Source organism: Xenopus laevis, chromosome 1S (genome assembly GCF_017654675.1).
Source record: "Xenopus laevis strain J_2021 chromosome 1S, Xenopus_laevis_v10.1, whole genome shotgun sequence".
Taxonomy (NCBI): Eukaryota; Metazoa; Chordata; class Amphibia; order Anura; family Pipidae; genus Xenopus; species Xenopus laevis.
Window position 1 is genome coordinate 52,527,101 of NC_054372.1, and position 23,933 is coordinate 52,551,033.

At 38.5% G+C, this 23,933-nt stretch overlaps 2 protein-coding genes across 7 annotated transcripts in view; one reads left to right on the plus strand and one right to left on the minus strand.

Annotated features, from left to right (window-relative positions):
* Window positions 1-201: 201 nt before the first annotated feature.
* c4orf33.1.S (chromosome 4 open reading frame 33, gene 1 S homeolog) lies at window positions 202-17,950 on the minus strand. Of its 2 annotated transcripts, none has more exons than XM_018243312.2 (6): window positions 17,813-17,950; window positions 14,715-14,904; window positions 13,263-13,323; window positions 4,785-4,836; window positions 2,399-2,598; window positions 202-551 (listed from the first exon to the last, which is right to left on the minus strand). In XM_018243312.2, exons 2-6 carry the CDS (start codon window positions 14,893-14,895, stop codon window positions 461-463), a joined length of 585 nt encoding a protein of 194 aa, XP_018098801.1. In that variant the 5' UTR covers window positions 14,896-14,904; window positions 17,813-17,950; the 3' UTR covers window positions 202-460. The 2 variants fall into 2 exon arrangements, with proteins under 2 accessions (XP_018098801.1, XP_018098802.1); XM_018243313.2 differs by having other exon boundaries at window positions 14,715-14,908; window positions 17,813-17,941.
* sclt1.S (sodium channel and clathrin linker 1 S homeolog) overlaps window positions 17,891-23,933 on the plus strand; it is a 71,825-nt gene continuing 65,782 nt past the window's right edge. The window contains exons 1-4 of one of the 5 annotated variants that reach the window (XM_041579579.1): window positions 17,925-18,029; window positions 19,262-19,382; window positions 21,178-21,278; window positions 23,364-23,431. In XM_041579579.1, the coding sequence (XP_041435513.1) occupies window positions 21,242-21,278; window positions 23,364-23,431 (105 nt within the window). In that variant the 5' untranslated portion in view covers window positions 17,925-18,029; window positions 19,262-19,382; window positions 21,178-21,241. Of the gene's footprint in view, window positions 18,180-19,261; window positions 19,383-21,177; window positions 21,279-23,363; window positions 23,432-23,933 lie in introns of all 5 variants that reach the window. The other 4 variants (XM_041579578.1, XM_018243310.2, XM_018243309.2 and 1 more) reach the window with 4 other exon arrangements.

Below are 23,933 nucleotides of genomic sequence, written 5' to 3' on the forward strand. Positions count from 1 at the left end.
CAAATTGATTGTAGGAGGTCCCCCATAGGCTAAAACACCAATTGCGCCATTCCCTTGTCCAATTACACTAAAATAAACTCAAAATTCTAATTTAAAAATTCAAATTTTAAATTCGACCCTTGATAAATCTGCCTCTTAGTGTCATAATGTCATCTTGCTAGATTTGTGAACGTTGGGAATCCACATTTTTTTGTTACCTTGTTAACATTTAACTGTTAATTTAATTGTTAATGTTACCTTGGCATACTATTTCTATGTCTATGTCTAGGTTTTTCATGCTTTACACATAAATCTTGTTTAAAACAATATGCAAGTTCATATTGTTATATTTCTACAGCTTTAACGCTTTAATATAGGAGAAGACATTCATTTATGGCTATTAGTGATTTGTACATGCTAAATCTGAAATGAAACTGATTAAAATAATTAGAAGGTATTTAAAGCACAAAGATAGACCATGTTACATTTTCCAGAGGCAGGACTGAGGCTGTTTCCATTTTTTACCCATCAGTGTGCAGAAACTAAAAGGTCTGAAGTACTCCAAGCGGTGACTAAAAACAAAGAAAAGAAAGAACACTGATAAGTGGAATACCCAGTTCCATAGGACTATAATTTATCTTTCATACTAAATGTAGCTGAAATGTGATATCTGGCAGTTCCTGACATTGAGCTCCACTACACAATGTTTCCACTAGAATGGAAAAAGAAGAGAATTGCTAGAGTTCTAATTATTACATTCTGCAAATAAAAATGTAAAATTATACATGTGCTAAAAGATAGAAAATAATGTAGCAAATCCTTCATGATAAAGTAATATAATTGCCCACACAGTCCTGCCTAGAAAAATCTGTAAATACTGCTACTGACACCTTCTTCTGGTCTACATTTGTTTCTACAATGCAGGGAAGTCCAGCCTACACCTCTCCAACTAACATACAAATTAAAACAGCATCAACTGACTTGGCAAGTGTCTCTGACACTTCAAGGAGAACGAAACAATAAAAATGAATAGGGCTAAAAATGTCATGTTTTATATAGTGAACTTATTGCACCAGCCTAAATGTTCAGCTTCTCAATAGCAGCAATGATCCAGGACTTGAAAAGTGTCATGCTCAATGAGCAGCTGTAGAGAAGCTAAGCTTAGGGGTTGTTGCAAATTATCAAGCATAAAATAAGGTTGGCCTGTAATATAAGCTGATGCTACAGGGCTGATTGTTAAATTCTGATGCTAGTTGCACTGGTTTCTGTGCAATTTTCCATATTAATTACTAATCAATCTTATATTGTGACATTTCTATTCTACGTGTACTATATAGTGTGAGTGGGTCCCTAAGCTCAGTAAGTGACAGCAGCACAGAGCATGTGCAGTGAATCAGCAGAAAAGAAGGTGGGGAGCTACTGGGGCATATTTGGAGACACAGATCTTTACTGCTAAAGGGATTTGTTTGCCTTGGGCTGGTACAGAAGCCAAAAACATAGAGTACAACCTTTCTAGCTACTTCTTTAGTTTAACTTTCCTTGTCCTTTAACAAAATCCAAGATGGAAAACACCTGCAACAACTTTGATGGCCTGGATCATTCGTACTATAGAGTTGCTGAATCTTTAAAGGAAAACTATACCCCCAAAATGAACACTTAAGCAACAGATAGTTCATTTCATATTAAGTGGCATATTAAAGAATCTTACCAAACTGAAAATATTGCCCTTTTACATCTCTTGCCTTGAGCCACCATTTCGTGATGGTCTGTGTGCTGTCTCAGAGATCACCTGACCAGAAATACTACAGCTCTAACTGTAACAGGAAGAAGTGTGGAAGCAAAAGACACAGTCTGTCTGTTAATTGTCTCATGTGACCTAACATACAGTACAGTGAATCCTACGATCCCAGGGGGCGGCCCTTATTTTTTAAAATGGCAATTTTCTATTTATGATTACCCAAGGGCACATACTACTAGAAAAGTATATTATTATGAAAATGGTTTATTTACATGAAGCAGGATTTTACATATGAGCTGTTTTATGCAATATCTTTTTATAGAGACCTACATTGTTTGGGGGGTATAGTTTTCCTTTAAGATGGCTCACTCAGCATATAAAAAATGGCATTTCTAGCCACATTCATTTTTAGGGTTAGAGTTGTCGGTTTCTATCTATCACCTTGGATATCTTTGGATAATTTTTGCATAGCAAACTTGGTAATTATTTTTATAATATAGTGGCCTGATACACCAGAAGTCCTCACCAATGTCTAAAAAAGAAATGCAATGGATGTTATAGTTCATAACATTAAAGTTGCCTTCAAGGAAGATAGTGCTAATGAGGAATAAATCATTCCTTTACATGACCTACAATATACTGTACATGTCCACACGCTTCATCTCAGTAGGTAATACTTACAAATCAGGCTGTTGCCCTTCTTTCAATGCATCTTGAGGTATAGGATAAAGTGCTTCATATGTTCTCTTTGTATCTGATCCATGAATGGCATAGGCATTAAATTGATCTACTGAAGGAGGGAAATAATCCCATGGAAGAATCACACTGCCTTCCCATTTTCTACTTGTCTTATGTACTTGTACAGACAAAGGAAGAGACTCCTGCACAAATGAAAACAAGAAGTTGTAAGGGTTTAGTATATTTAGATGTGATGGAGGTAGTTTTTTTTCTTTTTTTTTATTAAAACCTACATTATATTTCTGAATATGAAAGAAAATATCCATCCACATGGATATTAGAACAATGATATAAGGAAACCGATAAAGACCAACATGCGTTATGCGAACACATATTTATACATTATTTTTCATTCTATTTATATATACTTATTTTGGGTATTTATGCAATCTTTACATTTTTTATGAATGCTGGATTTTTTTTTTGCAAGCATCTACTGCTATTTCATTTTGGACTTCAGGACGAGTGACATCATTTTTAAGTAACTTTCACCAAGAGTGAATAAAATTTCAGGATACCTCTTCTTTATGCATAAAAAAAATAAAAAGACAAAACATGGAATAATTGTGTAAGGCAGTACTTACTAACAGGTATTGGGAGGTCTGGGAATGTGAAACTGATTTGAAAATGAAAAAACACAAACCCTTTCACTGCCTTTATTCTTCTATTCCGCTTTCTGTTCCACTCCTGCCTCTGTTTATTACCTCCCACCTACCATGCTTTGAATGCCTTACATTTTTTCCGGTGCACATATGCATTTTTGAGAAGGAACCTATTCCAATCTTTAGTCAAAGGGACAACCTGGTTCCTTGAATCACCCAGAAAATTTGACTTACCACAAAAAGAGATCCAATGAAGCTAATAAAACTTTACAACCTTAAACAAGGAAGCACAATATTTAACAGTTATCAAGGAAGATGAAGATAAGTAAATAGTATAGCTTTCTTAGGCTATGAGCAAACTCAGGGGGCTATCTGCTAATGTTATACCAATAGCACGCCTTAGCCAATCAAAAAATGTCTGTGCCTGTTAAGAAAAGTTAAAGAAATCAAGCCATAGAGAATAACGTTTAGGGAAAATTAAAAATGCAAGTGCAGCCAGGAACACTTGCAGACAGAGGTATTGAAGGAGTACCCACTGCCAAAAAACCCTTCATTTCAGATATTTCCCTCTTCCTTTTAGGTTACTGTTCTTCAACCAATCTGTGTTCCCAGCTGCCTGTAGTTGGGATTCCAGGAGAAGACAGTGCCTTCCACTTTATAAATCTTTTGAGAAAATGTACAAATTACTGATTTAATTGCTAAATATTTGACCAGTTGTATATCACATATGAATGCATTCTTACATTTAAAGCATACAAAAATTTTGAAATAGGGTTGTGATTACAGACATTATTGTTTTATATTTATTTAGCAATTTGAATCGGGGTTCTACAAAGTTTTAGGCTGGTCTCTTTCTGAGTACACAAAAAGTGGATATGTTTTCAGTCTCAATAACAATCCGCAGAAAAATTTTCCTGCCCCCCAAAAAACTATGGCAGGCTTGCTAGTACAAAAAGCTAAAATTGAGGGCTTGAAATCCCTGTTCAAGAATAAAACACAGAGAAAATACATTTTCTCTGACACCCTGGTATCTAAGAGATAAATGGAAAGGCTTCCTCAAAATAGAACCATTGCCAAGAATAAATATTTTCAGATACTTAAAATGCATCTGCAATTGCAAATCAAATATGAAATACGGATGCTCAATTCTAAAACATAATTGTCAAAATACAGGTTTGTTTCCTACCTTTGCTTGGATACAACATTAACTTTAAATCATTTAAATCATCTCTGGCTGAAAATATGTGAGAGTCTCATTACTTAAAGGTGATACAGATGCACTTAACATTGTGCTCAAATTATTAGTTCAATATAATCATCCTGTGACGAAGCCTAAAGCTGCACAGTGCACGCTCTTAAAATGAGTTCTAAATTTGGCAAATCACATCTAATTATTCATAGGGTAGAAAAAGGATAAAGTTAAAGGTTTCTAAACTTTATTATCCCTAATCGTCTCCCGCCCTCCTGTTTTATAGCTGACAACTGGGCTGTGCAGAACATGCCAACACTCATTAGAGATTCCATTTTATTAAATGGTTACTTGGCAAGGGAAGACCAAAAAACTAAAGGATAAGAAAAGAGAGGGAGGTGAATTTGCCAGTTAGCTCATTTTCTGTTCAGCCATGCTGGGTTGAAGATCTGATTTTCTGTTGATTTTACTGTTTATGATCTTCATTTGTCTGCTCAGTAGGATTTGTGTTTCCTTTACAAGCCTTATCCTCACTTACTTTCCAAATAATCCTGCGTTTTGAAAGAAACAGGACCAAATGCTGCCCATGCCTGCAAAAATAAAAAGCACAGCAGTGTACAGATCAGTTGTTTGTAGTGTAAGTAACTAAAATGGGTCGCTAAGAAAAGCAATATATACTGCAGGCAAGATTGTTTTCACACAGATTTTCACACAGAGCACACAGCACCTGCACATCTATATAGTCCACAGGACACATTGCACTTCACTTTATAATACAGAAATGTACATTACTAACACAGCAACTTTTCCATAAAAAAACAAGAAAATAAAACATTGCATTATTTTCAACATTAAGCTATAACGCAGGGAGGAAAAATGTATATATTTGTTTGTGTGCCTACATAATTATTTAATTAGCAGTACAGAAAGGGGCAATAAGGTGCTGCGGGAGGGGCATCCTGGTAAGCAGTGCAGCAGAATAGCTTGAGTGTTCTTTGAAGCAAGTATTCTGATCTGCCTATCTAGACTGCTTTATATTCTGTTGAAGGTACAATTGACCTCCCATCTAAGCTTTCATACTTCAAATGTAAAAAAAAAAATATTTATAAAAAAAACAGTTTACCTGTGGCACCTTAACTCTGCTAGCATCCATCTCTCTAGGACCTATTGCCATAACAACACAGGCCATTACTTATTTTCACAAAACAAAGAAATCACGAGGACTCCGACTAACCCACACTTAGCATTGACCAGCTGCTATTTTTTACAAGTTTCAGACTAACCTACACTCTTGAGTTGACCACCTGCTAAAAGTTATAATTGTACCACATTTTGGCCAAGCTATGTAAATCCTACACTACCCACTATGTACTAAAGTTACAGAGTGGTAGAACTGTGTTCACTTACTGTACCCTTTGTGCTCAGAAGCTATGGGGGGAGGATATTCAATCACTGAGCCCCCAGATCAATAATTTGCATTATGTGCAGCAGGTAGGTGGAACCATGTTCACTTATACTTTGCGGAATCATTTTCTTATAAGTTGATTGCCAGCTAAAAGCTATATTAAGCTTCAATATATGCACAAAACAAAGAGAAATCTTGAGGACTTGGTCTAACCCATGCTTTAGCCATGGGTTACTTAAAGGAGAAGTAAAACCTTGCTACTAAAATCCCCTACCCTACATAAACCTCCCTCGGTGCAGATTCAGGTCATCGAAGTTCCGAATCTATAAGTAAATGCTGTATCAGCGCATTCACAGTTGGAGCAAATTTCTGTTTCGCAACAACTGTGCATGCTCCGAAAGTCACGGAAATTGCTGAAGTGATTATTCTTATTAATAATAGTGAATAATAATGCATTAATAATAATTCAATAATAATCCATTAATAATCTTGAGATGAAAGTGATGGAGGAAGACCCCAAGATTACCAAAGTGACTGAAGATGGTGCCTGTGAACTCCACTGGACCGAATCTGTACTGAACGGTAAGTAAAGAGTTACTGAAGGAGCATTTAGCAAAGGTACCACCTAGGCTGGGGGGAGCAAGGAGGGGGGGTCTATGTAGGGTAGGGGATTTTAGTAGCAAGGGTTTGTTTCTCCTTTCATTTCAGTTACATAATTCCTTACCAACAAAACTGAGTTAAGGAGGAACTCTTTGCTAAGAAGATTGGCAAGCCATCCATAAAAGAAAAAGGTAGCTGAAGGACTGCAAGGGAGCACTCAAGGTTGGCACAAATAGAGTTTATATACATACGTATATACAGAAAGCTAAAACAGCCTATGAACATCTCTAGAAGAAATCAAAGTGGTAATAGAAATGGCATCCCTACTGCGGGTTTAAATCTCATGGGGACATATTGGTTTCAACACTTTGTTCATTCTTCAAGAATATACCAGACCTGAAGCCTATGGGTTATTCACTTGGATGGGCGCATATCCCCCCCACATTCACTGCGAAGCAATATTTATATTCTGGACAGCACTTCAATATTTTTGTGAAATTACAATACCTCATTGCACAAATGCGGCACAGTCCGCAGACAGCAATGTTTCATGGCACATACCTTTTATTAAGCGAATAAAAAGTCAGTGTAGACCTAAATTGTTGCTGTCTGGAAACTCGTGCAATATAGGCATTTTAATGGAGCACTTAAAGTATAAATACTCTGGATGGCAAGATTATATGGTTTTGGGGGGTAATCCTATTTTTCTGTGTTTTTACCCCACAAAAAATGCAGTAAATGTGTTGATTTTTCAGTAGTTGATGTAAAGTCCTGGACAATTTGGATGTGCTAACTTCATATTGGGCTCACTAAATGCCAGGTACTTTGGCCTATGCCAAAACCTATGCACAATGGGCACCAAACTGTTCATTGGACCCCTGGCAATCATATTTAGGGTGATTTTTCTTGGTACGTAATGATTCATGGGCGATATGGTGCTGGAAAGTTGAAGCTTTGAGGCAATTTTCAGATATTTCACCAAAACCGACAATTTCGGGAAAGCCTTGCGACTCACTAGTTTGGATCAGAAAGGCATGGGTAGCCATTTTAGATTCAGTAGAATGTGTTCTTTCCAAAAATATATGGTTTTGGGGGGTAAACATATATTTCTGTGTTTTTACCCCACAAAAAATGCAGTCAATGTGTTGATTTTTCATTAGCTGAAGTTACCCACAGGAATATTTGTATGCACTAACTTCATGTTGAGGCCTCAAAATATATGGTTTTGGGTGGTAAACCTATTTTTCTGTGTTTTTACCCCACAAAAAAAATGCAGAAAATGTGTTGATTTTTCAGTAGCTAAAGTAAAGTCCTGGACAATTTGGATGTGCTAACTTCATATTGTGGTCTCTAAATGCCAGGTACTTTGATAAACCTATGCATAATGGACATCAAACTGTTCAGTGGACCCCTGGCAATCATTTCAGGGGTGCTTTTTCTTGGTACCGAATACAGTGTGGGATATGTGGAGCAAAATAAAACCTTTGAAGTGATTTTTCAGAATTTTGATACATTTTTATAAAAAACACTAAGTTCTGACAAGCTTTGGTGTTTGGTAGTTAGGAGTAGAGAGACATAGTTACTCATTTTGGAATCAGCAGAATGTTTACTTTTCAAAAATATATTGGTTTCTGGGGTAAACCGAATGTTTCAGGATTTTGTGGCCTTGGAATCTTAAGTATGCCATTTTCTGCCTTCAGAAGTCCTAAATCTGCCTAAAACTATACATATCTGGTATTGGCACGTTCGAGAGACATGAGACTTTCCAAATCACTTGGATTTTCATGTGTAAAATGAATAATTCTTCTGGTATAAATTCATATATTGTGAAAAATGGGAATTTTTCATATTTTTTTCGTATTTAGCGCTATAAATCTTTTTGCAGACTTAGAAATACATGATTTAGAAAGCTCAGTTTCTCCAGAAAAAAACAATGTATAGTTTTCCTAGGTAAACTATAGGTTTCCCCTCAGAAAATGCCCCTAAAAAAGAGAGAGCACAAATGTTTAAAAAACGGCTGTCATTTCAAGTAACCAAAATGTGAAATTCTGCTGGCACTTAAAGGGTTAAGGCAAGAAAGCCTCTTAACCATGTTTTGTTTTGCTTTTATATGTTTTATATTTATAGAGTTTTCCAAGCTGCTACATTTCCTTTCAGCCTTACATCCTGAAGTCTTCTCTGTACTTTCTTATGTTTGCACTCATTCAGCTGTGGCTTGATATGTGATGCAGTCAGTGTTCTGTTGCACAGGCAAGTAACCCTTGTGCTCTTGCCATTCCTGTTTCTTGATGTTATTTGATAGTATATGCCACAATAAAATGTCAGTTTCTAATAAGTTATAGATTGGTTTGAGTAAAATAAAATTCACTAACATTTTTCAATTGACCTATACATATTCCTAAATTGTATTTTGAAATTCAAGGTTAGAGAAGGAATATTCTATTGTACAAAAAATAAATTGAAGCATAATTTGTAGTGATTGCTATGGGTAAATGCAATTTACTACCAATGATAGTCAATTGGACCACATATGTGCTGAATGTAAAAAGAACTTGAATCTACTTTAAAAATAGGGTACTCTTAGCTAGTGAGACTCTCTCTTCACTCCAGTCTTGAGGAGGGGTTTGCTCCAGGTTTCCCTTTGTATGTTGTGCCTAAACACACAACTTACTTGCACCAAACAAACAACATGATAACACAATTTTAGTGCCACAAACAAGATAATCCAAAATGATATTATTACTATGCAGACACAACTTGCATCTACATTGGTAAATCTTTTCCAAGTTGTATTCCACACTACTTAGTGTACACACACACACACACACAATTACACTGGACTCCTGGTGAAAAATGCTTCTTTATAAGTGAAAGATGTGGTGATTCATGCTAATTTCTGCACTGTATGTGCTTTGGGTCTGCAGAGACAGATTCCATAAACCTGGCAGTCTCAAGACTGTAAGCAGCTAATAAATGGTTATCCTAACATTGGTTGGCAGGCACAGGTATCAAAGACATTCTATGGAACTAAAAGCTAATTTAAAGCAATAGGAGCAAGCAGCTTTGCAAAAGAAGATAGCATGAAACAGTTAATGAGATTAAGGATGTGTGCCTGCTTTGTTCAAATATTTTAAAATACACATAACATTTCTGAATCATAAAGAACGTCCTTTATCGATCGCCTTCCTTTTAGCTCGAATTCCATTCTATTCTCTATGCTAGAGAATATGCAACTGTTCTGTAGGTATGCCAGCAGCACGTGATCTCTGAAGCATGACAAAAGCAATTACTGTTGCAGTGATTAAAGGCTTTCAAACTTCCAACACTCAAGGGGGCTTTAATTTCTTCAGACTCTTATATCTTTACATACTCAGCACACAACAATATTTTCATATTCCCCTAGCTTCTGCGACATATTTGCATTGGCGCTCCACCTCCCAAAACCCGCAATTACAGCAAATTTATTGAATATAGTAATGACTTGTGAAACAAACTATAAGCGAATATCAGTCCATTTTTTCTATGATTGCTTATAAAGTGAAATTATAATAGCAGTGTCATGTAAGATTAAAGAAGATGGAGACAAAGGAGTATAAGGAAAATATTTGAAAAGCAGACCTTGAAGCAATGTACACATTCATGACACCAATTATGCATGATTTTTAAAACTATTTTATGCATAGGAATACTATAAGTGACTAGATCACAAGTGTTGGAGGGAACAAGATTATGAAATGGACAGTTACAGCAACGTTTTGGACCACGCAGGTCCTTTGTAAAGCTGACAGAACTGCACTACTATGTAACTTTGCCCTCTATTTGTTGCTGCAAAATAATCCCTCATTTAATTTTTATTTAAGAAGGGGAATAATTAATTTGTATTTCAAAAAAGGAGAATAACCTTGAATGACAACTGCAGCCCTTTCCTTATTTGGTATATTTGGAGAACTGCAGCTGGATAAAAGGGGCTGCAGGTCGCAAGGACTTGTATGTACTGTGCGGATTGGGTTTGGATAAAATAATGGGCCCAAGGTCATATCTCAGTTGAGGACCTGTTCATTGTCCTATCATTTAGATCATGGCTGTCCAAGTGGAGGCCCATGGAAGATGTGGACCTCCAAATGATTTGTATGCACCCCAAAGTCTTCTCAGAGGCTCCATAGACTTCACTTATGACATCATTTTAATTCAATCTGTATAACATGTATAACATATAATTTGCCTGATACATGTAAGAATTAGACCGCACTGATTAAGATATAGTACAGATATGGATCAATTATCCGGAAACCAGTTATCCATAAAGCTAAAAATTGTGGAAAGGCAGTCTCCCATAGACCCAATTTTATCAAAATAATCCACATGTAATAAAAATACCTGGTGGTCTAGTGGTGCGGCGGCGTGGACGGCCGCCACGCAACCGCGCCCCTTCTCCTGCCTCCAGCGCCATCTTGGTTTCTTAGGGCGCGCCTCTTAAAGGTACAGGCGCGCTGGCGTGATTGTGCCAGCACGCATTGGGCACGTTTTGGCGTGAAATTTGAAAGTATTTTAGGCCCATTCTGACTCCCAGCCAGTGCCCGTGATAGAACTTGTTTCTAGTGGTTCCTGAGCCTTGTGCGTCTGATCTGTTCTGTATCTAGTCTGTTTGATTACCCGTGTTTGACCCAGCCTGTTCCTGACTATTCTGCATTCTGTATCCTGACCCTCGCCTGCCTACGACAACTCTTCCTGTTTAACCCCTTGATTGACAACCCGGTTTGACCCTTGCCTGCCTGACGATTCTTGATTTCTGCCTGCCTTGACCTTGCCTGTCTGACGATTCTCTTGCCTGCTCCATTTGTACCGTGACCTTTGGCCCAAAAGACTCTGCTAAGAGCCGTGCCCCTTCGCCAGCCAGAACATCTCGCCTTGCACCCCTCGTTAAGTCCAGGTGGCACCCAAGTAAGCTGAGGGCACCTCCCGAAGCCCAACGGTGGTCACACTACTGGTGAAGCCGAGCCGAGACCAGGGTGCTCGGCATTTGTTCTGGTATCGGGTGCCGGTCGTGACACCACATTTTTAACAATCATTTCCTTTTTCTCTTTTATAATAAAACAGTACCTTACACTTTATCCAAATTAAGATATCATTAATCCTTACTGGAAGCAAAAACAGCCCATTGGGTTTATTTAATGTTTACATGGTTTTCTAGTAGACTAGATATGAATATTTAAATTAAAGAAAGATCCCTTATCCATAAAAGCATTCTGGATATCAGATCCCATACCTGAAGTAGGTTATTCCCACTGGGGTAAGAATGAAATGATTGCCCTGTCAATTTTATGATAAAGAGACAATAAAGCAAATATACAATTTTGCACAGTGAAAGTAGACTTAATTCTAATGATTTATATACATTTAAATATAATATAAATATATTTGTAGATGCAATTGTTGAATACTGCTTCTTTGTTTCAATCTGCTGTTCTCTGCACTGCTGGTCTGACTACCTGTACCATTGAAACAGAACTATAATAGTCAGTTCTCCTTTGTTCAAGGCTCTGTTCCGTACAATACCTTTGCTGATCAAGTAAAAGTTGTCGAGCTGCTATAGAAGTCAATGAGAGATGTGCTATTTTTGGATAATTTTTTTATCCAATCAATGGGTTTTTTTTCACTGGGGTTTTCAAGGTATTTCTATTTTTAAGCAAATCATTCAGCATTTTTTCAATTTGTACTTTGTTTTTAAATTCAATGACATTTGTAGTTTTAGAGTTTGTGAATTTACTCTAAAACCACTAAAATATGACCTTTAATAAATAAGCCTCCACAGCTCATCTAACAAAAAGTCACCCTGTTTCACTGAAGTGCCCTACTACATGCAGTACATGTTTTAACACTTATGTGGGCTCAACATAGACTGCCAGAGTTAAACTTCACCGCTCTCTAATTTATTTCTAAGGGATTTTTAAAAAAAACTCAGATTTTAGAATGTACACTGCTGGCTCTAAAGATCGGGCTCCTCAATTATAAGCTCCTTTGCCAGAACAATATATTTGACATTTCCAACAGGCTCTCAGTCTATGCCATTTGAGGGAAGAGGTGACAAGGTGAAGCATAAGCATACATATTTTATCCTATAATTTTGTTTTATTCAAAATACAAGGGAGCTTATAATTGAAGCGACAGAGCTGTACAAATGCTTAACAACATAGACAGGGTTGCACCATTTTCAAAACAATGGTTGGTACTGCAAGCCAGGAAGGAATATGATCACCAGTAAGAGTGAATTTATAGGGTAAAGAACCATCCCCAGCTAACAATTCATCAGTATGGCATTTAAAAGAAATAGATTAGGTTAGTTCTAGATACAAGATACAAGACCCAACAAGTCAAAGGGCAACTAAAATAAAAAACAAAGATCCTTTTTTTGATTCGTGCCACAAAAATATAACTTGAAATCCTGGCCTGCCAGTACCCTGACAGGTGGTCACAAAGATCTTCTGGCATGTGCCGGTATATAGCTCAGAAGGAATTTTTTGGTTCCATGCTAGTTCGGCCAGAAAGCATGAAAGTTGTGGTTGTCTTTGTTTGTTATAGAACTTTCTATCATTTGTATGGCCAAACAAAAATGGGTGCAGTTTCCATACTTCCTGGCAATTCAAGCACAGAACCAAAGGTTACATTTTAAGCAGTACAGCTGGTTTTGAAAGTATTTGCAAAACAACTTTGCTAGCAGTCAGGACACATTTTAATTTCCATGTTAGAATTATGATGAAACCCATATAGGCTAGTACTCATTCACAAACATAAAAAGCACAGCTTCAATAACAGTTGATCAGATCCCTTCTACAAATAACCCTGGTACAGATTGCTTTTGCAGGAGAGTATCAGTGCAGAGCAGAGTTTCTAGGAAGTAAAAGCCAATAGAAGTAAAGCCAATAGACTGAATTCAAACTCAGTACATCAGTTAAGTAACAGAGAAAGAAGGACAAATAAATGATAAATTCATTTAAAATATTTCTAACTCACGGGCAAATCTCTACTTCCAAGTATTGTTCCTTTTCACTGTTTAAGAAAAATGCTTCCACCACTGAAATATAAAATAAAAAGAAATATCTATAAGATATAAAGATCTCTCTCTTTACATATTTGTTATGCAAATAACAACTGATGGTTAATAAATCTGACACTATGGGGGTTATTTATTGAAGTCCGATTTTTTCTGGTCAGACTTTTAAAAGGGAAAAAACACAATTTTTTTGTAGAAAAAAAATATTTTTTTCAAGATTTATTAAACGCCAATGCTGTTAAAAGTCCGAATAAAAAAGTACTCCAACTCAAACATGTCGATTTCATGTAAAAGTCAATGGCAAATGTCCCGTTGGCATTTTGAAGATATTCTGATCTGTTCTGGGTTTCGTTCAAGAATCAATTTTGTGATTTTATTGAGTCTTTTCCAGCAAAAAAAAAATGTTTGTGAAAAAGCATTGATAAATGGCGGGGGGGGGGGGAATCTGTGTGGCTTTGGTTTTCAGAAAATAGGGATTTTGATTAATAACACCTTATGTGTTATATATATTATCCCCAACCACCGGAGTGCAGTGGGGAGCTCTCGGTGCGAGCAGCAACGTTGGGGCACATGCATGCGCATAATGAGCAAATGCCGCAACTTACTCATTATGCGTATGACGCCTCCCACAGTGAGTGTCCTGGAGCTGGCAATTTAATTATTAAAAAAAAACTCTGGTTACTCCCAACTGGAGTGAGGGCACCTTTCATGGGGATAATATATTTAAACTACAGTTGCCCTTTAAGCTTGCTAGTGAACAAATGCACAGATTGACTTCTAGGCTCTGCTGTCCTTCTTTAATTCCTTTTTATTAAACAAGGATCACTAAAAATATCCCAGCAATATTAAACAATAAACAATTAAGGCTATCAATTTACAGTATATCTAACTTATTTTAATTTCCACTCTCCTAAATGTGTTATCTTTCTCATATAAATAATCATGTAATCTACCAGTCTGATATGCCTTGGCACAAAAGAACCCCCAACAAAGCAATTAAGGTCAGCATTACATGAAATCAGGTGTGTAATATAAAAGCCGTTTAGACGCATAGCCTTTCATTTACACAAAACCAACAAGGAAAGGCATTGAATTGGATTGGGGATTTTATGGATCTGTTTAAATGGTTTCCAGCATTACAGATAGGTCAGTTATATAGGTCTGATGTTGTGTCAGAAGAAACATCTTGACAGTCAGAAAAATGTAAATAAGGGTAAAAAATTTCAGTTTCTGTGAATGCTTCCTTTTTCACATTTTGAATTGTTATATACAAGTCCCTTAATGCTCAAATTAAAATATAAAACATATATTTTCATATTTAAAAATAACCTAGCAGCTATATACTTCTACTATTTTACATGCCACAGTATGAATTACTGGCCAGAATAATAGTTAATTAAGATGACACCAACCTTCATAATCCCAAAGACCTGGAAAAGGTTGCCCACTAGGTCCAGGAGGTGCAGGAGGGTCATTAAAAAAAGGTGCATTTATATCCATCTGCAGACCATTGTTCCCATGTTTGAGAGAAATTGTCACTGGTTCATGCATTACAGGTTCACTGTTCCACTTATGTTCAATTGTAAACAGCATCTTTCAACTCTAACTTAAAGAAAGACAGCAATGAAGTTAGACTATGTGGACTGTTCAGTAAACCGACATTCATAGAAGGCTAATTAAACTCTATACCTACTTAAAATACACAAAATACCAACAAAAGGGGAACTATCGTGAAAATGAAAATTGAATATACGCTTCATCATACTGAAATAAGAAACTTTCTAAATCTAATCAATTAAATATTCTGCAAATAATAAAGTTTATCTTCACTATCCCTCTCTCAGCATCTGTTTCTCTTCATTCAGAAGTTGGGTGTCAGATTGACAGTTGGGAGTCATTGACAGTTAGATCCAATATATCTTATAGGGTGCTCCCTTTCCTAGCAGATGAATTTGAGCTCAGGACGTCGATCGCTGTCTACCTGTTGATCCCGATAATTTTCCTGGTAGACCGCGACCTGCCCGACGTTTTCAACTGCACTTCCTGGTTGTGATGTCAGAAGTGTCGCGAGACGACACTTTAGACGCGAAACCTTAATGCAGCCCAGCCGCCATCTTTATTTTTACCGACGCAGGTGAGAGCAGAAGAACCCGCTATAGACAGCCCCACTCACAGTCTTTGGTGGAATAGGCCCTTTCTCCCCTGAGCAGCGAGGGCTGGCTGAGAGAGGAGAATGGAGAGGGGGCGGGCAAAGAGCAGAGGAGAAGTGAAGGCGGGGCTGGCTGAGAGCAGGTTCAAGCATGGACACGGAAGGGAGGGCGCCATTTTGAGCAGCAAGCACGTCGGACACAGAAGGTAGGGCTAAGCAACTAACATGGACACAAAAGGGAGGGCTGACAGCTACAAACATGGACACAAAAGGGAGGGCTGACAGCTACAAACATGGACACAGAAAGGGGGCTGACAGCAACAAGCAGTGACACAGAAAGGGGGCTGACCACAATAAGCAGGGACACAGAGGGAGGGCTGACAGCAACAAGTAGGGACACAGAAGGAACGTTGACAGCAACAAGCAGAGACACAGAAGGAGGGCTGAGCAACAAGCAGGGACACAGAAGAAGGGCTGAGCAACAAACAGGGACACAGAAGAAGGGCTGAGCAACAAGCAGGGACACAGAAGAAGAGCTGAGCAACAAGCAGGGACACAGAAGGAGAGCTGAGCAACAAGCAGGGACACAGAAGGAGAGCTGAGCAACAAGCAGGGACACAGAAGGAGAGCTGAGCAACAAGCAGGGACACAGAAGGAGAGCTGAGCAACAAGCAGGGACACAGAAGGAGAGCTGAGCAACAAGCAGGGACACAGAAGGAGGACTGACAGCAACAAGCAGGGACACAGAAGGAGGGCTGAGCAACAAGCAGGGACACAGAAGGAGGGCTGAGCAACAAGCAGGGACACCGAAGGGAGAGCTGCGCAACAAGCAGGAACACAGAAGGAGGGCTGACAGCAACAAGCAGGGTCACAGAAGGGAGAGCTAACAGCAACAAGCACTGAGGTGGAAGGGAGGGCTGAGCAGCAAACATGGAGGGAAAGGGAGTGTGTTTAAACTTTCATAACCAGCCACATTTTATAAAATGAATATGGTAATTAGGAGGTGTGGTAATAAAATGGGCGTGGTCAAAAATTGCCATGCGTTACCAAGGTAGATCTCCTGTTGGCGGCCAGGTGTCAAGAGTAAATCCCAGTGTACCCAAGTCTGGGCACCCCTGTTCTAGGCAAAAGGAGCCCACTATAAGATATATTGGATCTAACAGTCAATGAATATCTGACACCCAACTGCTGCATGAAGACAGAATGAAGAGAAACAGTTGCTGAGAGATGAATAGGGAAAATAAACTTGATTATTTCAGAAACAGTACAAAATTTTTAATTGATTGTATTTAGAACACTTCTTATTTCAGTATGATGCAGCTTATATTCAATTTTAATTTTCGTGTTAGTTCCCCTTTAAGTAACTTTACACATTTTTCATTACTCAAATCCATACTTGCCTCATTATTCTCACTTGTAGCAGTAAAAAGCAGGCAAAGAATGAGTAGGTTTTTTATTAATGCTGGATATCTGTTGCTGGTTTTATACTTTGTTGCACCTTTGGCATATACTTGAAGGGAGGGCCGTTCAATATGCCATTAGAAGTCGACACTAAGGGGGTTATTTTCTAAAATCCAAAAATTTGTTTGTTGCAACAAAAGACAGCAAGGCTAGGCAAAGTAGGCAAAGTTCCAATAACATAACAAATGGGAGTGGGCTCAGTGCCATAGAAGTACACCAGTAATGAGACTATAAGTGGATATTAATAAAGGTAAAATTTGAGATTTCCCAGGAGTCTTAGAGAAATGGTTACAAATATAGAATGCCCATAAAAATCTAAAAGAGAGGTGGCATTAGTACAGCAACCAAATCTGAAGAGATCATATACGACACATTGATGTAGCTCATTCTAGCCATGTGAAATTCAAGCCTCATTGAAAGGGACCTAGGGGTGCGCGCGCGTCCTCGGTTACGCACGGTTGCGCACGCGCGTCCTCGGTTACGCACAGTTGAGCACGCGCGTCCTCGGTTCCTCGCGGAAGCGGGGAGGGGGTCGAGGCGCGACGTGGCCAGCTGGGTTGCCTGAGGCGCCAGGCCGGCATTGGGCACTGTTTCTTACATAAATTGCAGTATCCATTTACGAAATTTCGAGTTGCTCCAACAAGAGGCTAGTGATCTTGCTAGCTAGCCCAACAAAGGCAATTCATAATTTTCCACCAATACAGTAAAGAAATTAAAAAACAATCAAACATGATGCAGGAGGAATTATTATTATTATTATTATAGAACCAATTCAAAGTTGCAAAGCGTAGCTGCTGCAATTTAGTGCAAAAGAGTAATAATCAGCCATACAGGAAATGATAAAACATTCGTTTATTTATGACTCCAAAATGCTTAGTTCCCCCATCGCAGCTGACTCACCTGTCACACTAAAGTTGCCACGCAGATAGCAATCTATTTGTTCGCAGCATACGGGTTCTTCCGGCTTTCAATGCGTTCCAGACCTGCATTTCTTGGAACGCAACCATTTCCCATCACGGGTTCCTGGGCGTTGTTCTATATAGGCGTCCTCGTTGCTATTGTTACGACTAAGCCTTTTCTTTAGACGCTGCCCAGAAGTGACGCATTGCAGCGGGAGGTGAGGATTTGAATGGGACCGGGGAGGCAGCGACGTTTGTTACTGTAAGTGTAGAACGTGATTCTGTCGCTGGCGTGAAGTGAAGATATTTATCCTCAGTGTCTAGCAGCTTTCCAAATGCTCACTGACAGCACAGCCTGGAGTTCTCTGGTAGTTGCTGCTGTTTGTAGATTAGTCAACCTCTCTCACCTTAAAGGAGAAGGAAACCCCTTGGGCGCAAACCCCCCCCTTCCTCCCCCCTGTCCCCCTGGGCAAATGCCCCTAACTTGTTACTCACCCCTCTGCGCAGGTCCTGTCCACTGAGTTCACAGTCGCCATTTTCTCCCACGCGCGTCTTCTTCCTGTTTGACCGGCGTCTTCTGGCGCATGCGCAGTAGGAACATTTACCGGTACGGATCTACTGTGCATGCGCCAAATGTTCACGAAGTGAAATCGGAAAACTTTTTGACAATCGGCGCATGCGCAGTAGATCCGTACCGGTTTTACAGCTCCTCATTGCCCCCGGTACATTTTGAACCTGAATCATAAGCATTATGTAAGGCACATCTATAAAATGTCATACTTGTTGCTTACATTTGTATATATCTAATGTGGGAATGTGCAGACTGTAACACTGTCACTGTGGGGCATTCGACTGGAATGTAGAAGAGAATATTTCAGAATGGATCCATTTGACAGTGCCAGTTTCTGTTTCTCTTTAAAATTACATGTATGGGATTTATCTGGAAACCTATTAATCAGGAAGCACCAAAATATGGCAATGACATTTCCCACAAGATCCACAAACTATTCTTAATTTATGACTAATTTGCTGTTTCTATGTAATTATAAGATGGAACCTTGTACTTGATGATGTCCTAGCTAGCATAAATTCATGTGCCAACTCAATTCTATTGATGTTTTTTAATATTTAAATATTTCAGTATATTGAAAACATGCATATTCACTTTGCGGACATATTTTTTGGAAACTGCCCAGATCCCAAGACCTCCAGATAAAAGATTCCATATTACACTTGTAATATATGTCTGTTAAAACCTTTGTACCTGCTTTGAGATAGAGGCGATCCTTTCTGCAGCTTTTGCTCCTCTCCCTTGATCATGATCACAATGTGGCTGGCTGTCTTAATGCTCCAATGCTGATAAATACTGAAAGGAGTGGCCTAACCCATATATATATATATATATATATATATTATTTTTTTTTTATTTTTTTTTTTTTTCTTGTTGAAGAACTGCTGCCCTTTAGAACTCTGAGGAGTAGGAGGGCCAGCAAATGCTGAACTACGAGGAGGATTGCAATCAAGGGAAAGGAAAGAAAGCTGCAGAAATGATGACCTGTATCTCAAAGCAGGTACAAAAGTTGTAAAAGAATCTATACATTCACTTTTAAAAATGACTTTATATCCCCTTTAAGTATTCATTTTGGGGGTATAGTTTTCCTTTAAGGGTCGAATTGAAAAATGTAATTTCTATGGGCAAAACTGTAAAATTTGACTAGGGAATTATCCAAATTTGATTCAAGTTTTTGAAAAAAAAATCAAATTAGATTTTTTCGAGATTCATCATACTCTGGCACTTTAAGACTTCGAATTCGACAATTTGCCACCTAAAACCTGCCAAATCACTGTTTAAGTCAGGGGTGGTCAGACTTTGTTACACTGGGATCTACTCTTAACACCTGGCCCCCATCAGGAGATCTACCTTGCGAACACACCCTAATTACCATGTTCATTTTACAAAATTTGGCGGTTATGAAAGTTTGAACACACTCCCTTCCCCTACGTGCTTGCTGCTCTCAGCCCTCCTTCCCTTCCCCTACATGTCCATGCCTGTAGCCTGCCCTCCTTCTCTTCCTTCCCTTCTGTGTCTGTGCCTGTAGCCTGCCCTCCCTCCCTTCCTTCCCCTCTGTGTCCGTGCCTGTAGCCTGCTCTCCCTTCCTTCCCCTCTGTGTCTGTGCATGTAGCCCTTCCTCCCTCCCTCCCTTCCTTCCTTCCTTCCTCCCTCCCTCCCTTCCTTCCTTTCTCCCTCCCTTCCTTCCTCCCTCCCTCCCTCCCTTCCTTCCTCCCTCCCTCCCTTCCTTCCTTTCTCCCTCCCTTCCTTCCTCCCTCCCTCCCTCCCTTCCTTCCTCCCTCCCTCCCTTCCTTCCTCCCTCCCTCCCTCCCTCCCTCCCTTCCTTCCGCCCTCCCTCCCTTCCTTCTGCCCTCCCTCCCTTCCTCCCTTCTTCCCTTCCTCCCTCCCTCCCTTCCTTCCTTCCTTCCTTCCTTCCTCCCTTCCTTCCCCTCTGTGTCCGTGCCTGTAGCCTGCCCTCCCATCTCCTCTGTGTCCATGCTTATTGCAGCCTTCCTTCTCCTCTGTGCCTGTGTTTGTTGCAGCCCTCCCTTCCTTCCCCTCCATGTCCTTGCTTGTTGCAGCCTTCTCCTCTGTGTCCGTGCTTAAATGAATCATGTGTAGGTTGTCGAATACAGTCCACAATTACTTTTCATTTAAAAAGAACCCAGAAGCAAACCATCTATGATGCTAGCACACATTTTCTGCTATTAATTGAGATAATATATTGTTTACAAAGAATGAGTTATAGGACCTGCGATTACACTGCTCTTCACCAACACCCTTGTACATTAGCGATACGTGGGTTGATAAATGTTGTATTCTGACACACCCTTACCCGACCTGGACCACCACATCGCAGTGTCTTATATTCCCTCACTCAACTCGTTTATGTCTGACATTATTGGCTGGCAACAGTGCAGGAGCACAGAATCAATTGGCCCTAGTCTGGGTGACATACATCACTACTGTAACCAAGTAACCATAACTTACCTTCTTCTATAACAAAAAAACAGGACATTATATGCCAAGAAAAAACACTTTTTAAATATTTTAACAATACAGAAATTAATATTCTCAAAATAATATATGACAATTTTTGTCCTTAAATTATTGCACTTCAAATGCTTTCAACTGTGAAACTGTCACTGGTACTGTATTTGTGGTAGTTGTTTTCTTCTGTAATTACTGAATTGCTAATAGTCACAACTGTGAAACTGTCCCAAGTATATTTACAAGTTGTTTTTCATACTTAGTTATTGCACTGTTAATTGCCGTAGTAGAATTGTGCAGCTGCCACTGATATTTTGTTTATTCAGTTTCAGATCCACTCTCAGTAACTAGAGACTCCACTCACAACTTGGCTGTAGACTTCTCCTCAATATGACAACCTTGGAAAATGAGTTTTTCAGCAAGGAAGGTAATAAAGTAATAGTTACTGTATATTGGCTTCCTTCTTCCTGTGTCTTTTAGAACATGGCTGTGTATAAAAGTAGTATGAAGTAAAATTGTGTGTGTGTATAAAAAGACCTGTGAGTGTGGTTATTGGCTGTGAATATGTGTATGTATATCAAAATACTGGTGCACTCAAAAAACTCCGTCACTGCCTTGGTGCTGGTCATCAACAGATAAATATCAAAATCACCAAAAGACCGCACTTCCAGGACTTTATATAGTGCAAAAAAATTGTTTATTTCAACGTTTCGGCTCACAACTCAAGCCGTCATCAGGAAGTGCAAACACCACAATCCCAAACCCTTGATATAGGCCCTATTGGCGCCAAAAACATATCATGATGTCATGTGTAGGAGTGCATATCATTAGTGAAGTAATAACATTCTTTCCGAGTCAAAACTATATAATTGTGTATAGACCGCCATCATCTTGCGCAGTCTCAGCTTATGCAGGGCAAGTAGTGACAATATTACATCTCATTGATGTGAATATAATAACACCCTATTCCATCGTGATTGAGTGATGAAATTAAAAGTTCCAGATGGAACTGCTTACCCCTTCGGAGATGGCTGGACGGCTGGATTATCAGTACATCTCCCTTCGATATCGCCCACCGAGCAGTGCATACTAGAGATGAGTGGCAGGAGAATCCTATAGTATAGCCAACTGACAGAACAGCGCACCGCCAATACCGGCTCTTTCCCTTCTACCTGGTATACCTTTAAAACTTTTGAAATGTATACTGGGTAGAAGGGAAAGAGCCGGTATTGGCGGTAAGTTGGATTTGTGCCCGACCAATTGTATATATCTTTCTTACCCCCCACCGTTTTTTAAAAAGGCAACGCAAAAAATAAATAAATAAAAAATCTTGACATAAAAACAGAGTATATTTTCCTAACAATTAAGATTTTACTTTCAGTATGAAAAAGAGGGTATAAAGATCTGAAATATTGGGGCTTGATTATCTAAGCCTGTACACCCATAACAACTCTTTGTTTTGTAATGGTGTACGTGAATATTGTATATGCATTCTTCGCACAACATATAGTAAGCTACACCATATTCCTTTTATTAAATTCTGCATTTTCTTCAGGGTAAAATGTTTTAATACTTGGCTCAGGTTTAGCAACTGTAATGTTAAATTGATTTTAATTGAGTAATTTTATACTTGTAATTTGCACCTATTTGCCTCTGACATAGCCGTGAGCAATTTGGGCAATGATTTTTATGGAACGATATCGTTTAGAAGAAAAGACATCTTCACTCCCTTTTCTGCATCATTAAATAAATCTTGACGTCTCTTAAATGAAACTGTCTATCATTTGAGCAATAAATGTTATAAATATTATTCAGATGATTCCCAGATTACCAATAACAGTCAGAATAAAAAATATTTGACATTTCAAACTGCAAGTCGGAGGATCCAAGTACATAACTTGATGAGCTTCTGCGGAGCACTATGTACATCTGCTGCTCTCCCTAAAGTGTTTTTATCTTGATTTACTCTTTAGAGAATTGTTTTCCCCTTTACTAACCGGTTGAAAATCCAATTTCAAGCAATTCCCTATTGAGATAATAATTAGTGTATTGCATACATGTACAACATGAAATGTTGAATTCTAATAAAAATAAAGACTAGAAAGACCATGCATTAATGTACTTAAAATAGATCTGCATAGGCAATGGCATTATTGCTATTTGGGAAACATTGATTGCTTTCAAAACAATGTAGCTCTCTGCAGTAATATATCTTCTAAAACAAATTCTGTGGGATCTGGACACCTTTTATGGTCCAAATTTTAGCAAGGTTCACCAAGTATGTCCAAGTAATGCCTATCTGGCTGTGCTGATTTTGGTGTCCTTATAGTTTCCCCTACCCAAACAGTTGCCGCTCCAGTGAGAGAAATCTCTTAAATTGGTGCCTGCTGAATGAATATCTTATTTTTTTACCTTTTTAAGTTTTAAGTACAATATGTTCGGTGCCTGTAATAACCATTTTGGTGCCACCACATACTGATATTTTATACGTACGTTATTTCCTCCCTTTCAGTCCAGAAGCTAAGATCTGCACTTAAACGATATGAAGATAAAAATTATGGTGGACAAACTGTTGAACAGGTATTTCTACTTCTTGTGTTTCATAGGAATATTTCATTGTGCTTTTCAGTTTGTTTATCATCTGCATTTGAGCTACCATGTTTTTTTAATTACAAAAAAATTAGAATGTCAAAAAATAAAATATTGCTTGTGCTTAATAGAAATCAATGTGACAGGACTATGTGTTTTACATAGATAAAAATGTCAAACAAATCTTCAAAAAACACATTTGATTCCTTCAGCATATTAATCAAATCCTGTTTTATACTTAATTTGTGAATTAGATTTGATTTTGACATATATCTATCCCCCTTTTTCTTGACAGACATTTATGTAAGTGCTACTGTTATTTCTGGAGTTCAAAAGTAGGCTACTAGCTATAAGAATGAAAGTAGGCCAAACAAAATCCAATATAGAATCTGTTAGCCTACACCTCGTCTAAACATTTTTTAATTCAAAGCTCATTTTACTGTGATAAAATGTAATTCTTGCTAAATAACCATGATGTATGTTTTTCAGTAAA

Excerpts from the sequence above, each read along its gene's own strand:
- c4orf33.1.S (XM_018243312.2), bottom strand. The coding sequence starts at position 14,895 with ATGCTGTTTACAATTGAACATAAGTGGAACAGTGAACCTGTAATGCAT. Across the intron at positions 13,324-14,714 it reads AGGTCTTTGGGATTATGAAG|TGGTGGAAGCATTTTTCTTA; the intron begins GTTGGTGTCATC and ends TTTATATTTCAG. Across the intron at positions 4,837-13,262 it reads TTGGAAGTAGAGATTTGCCC|GCATGGGCAGCATTTGGTCC; the intron begins GTGAGTTAGAAA and ends TTATTTTTGCAG.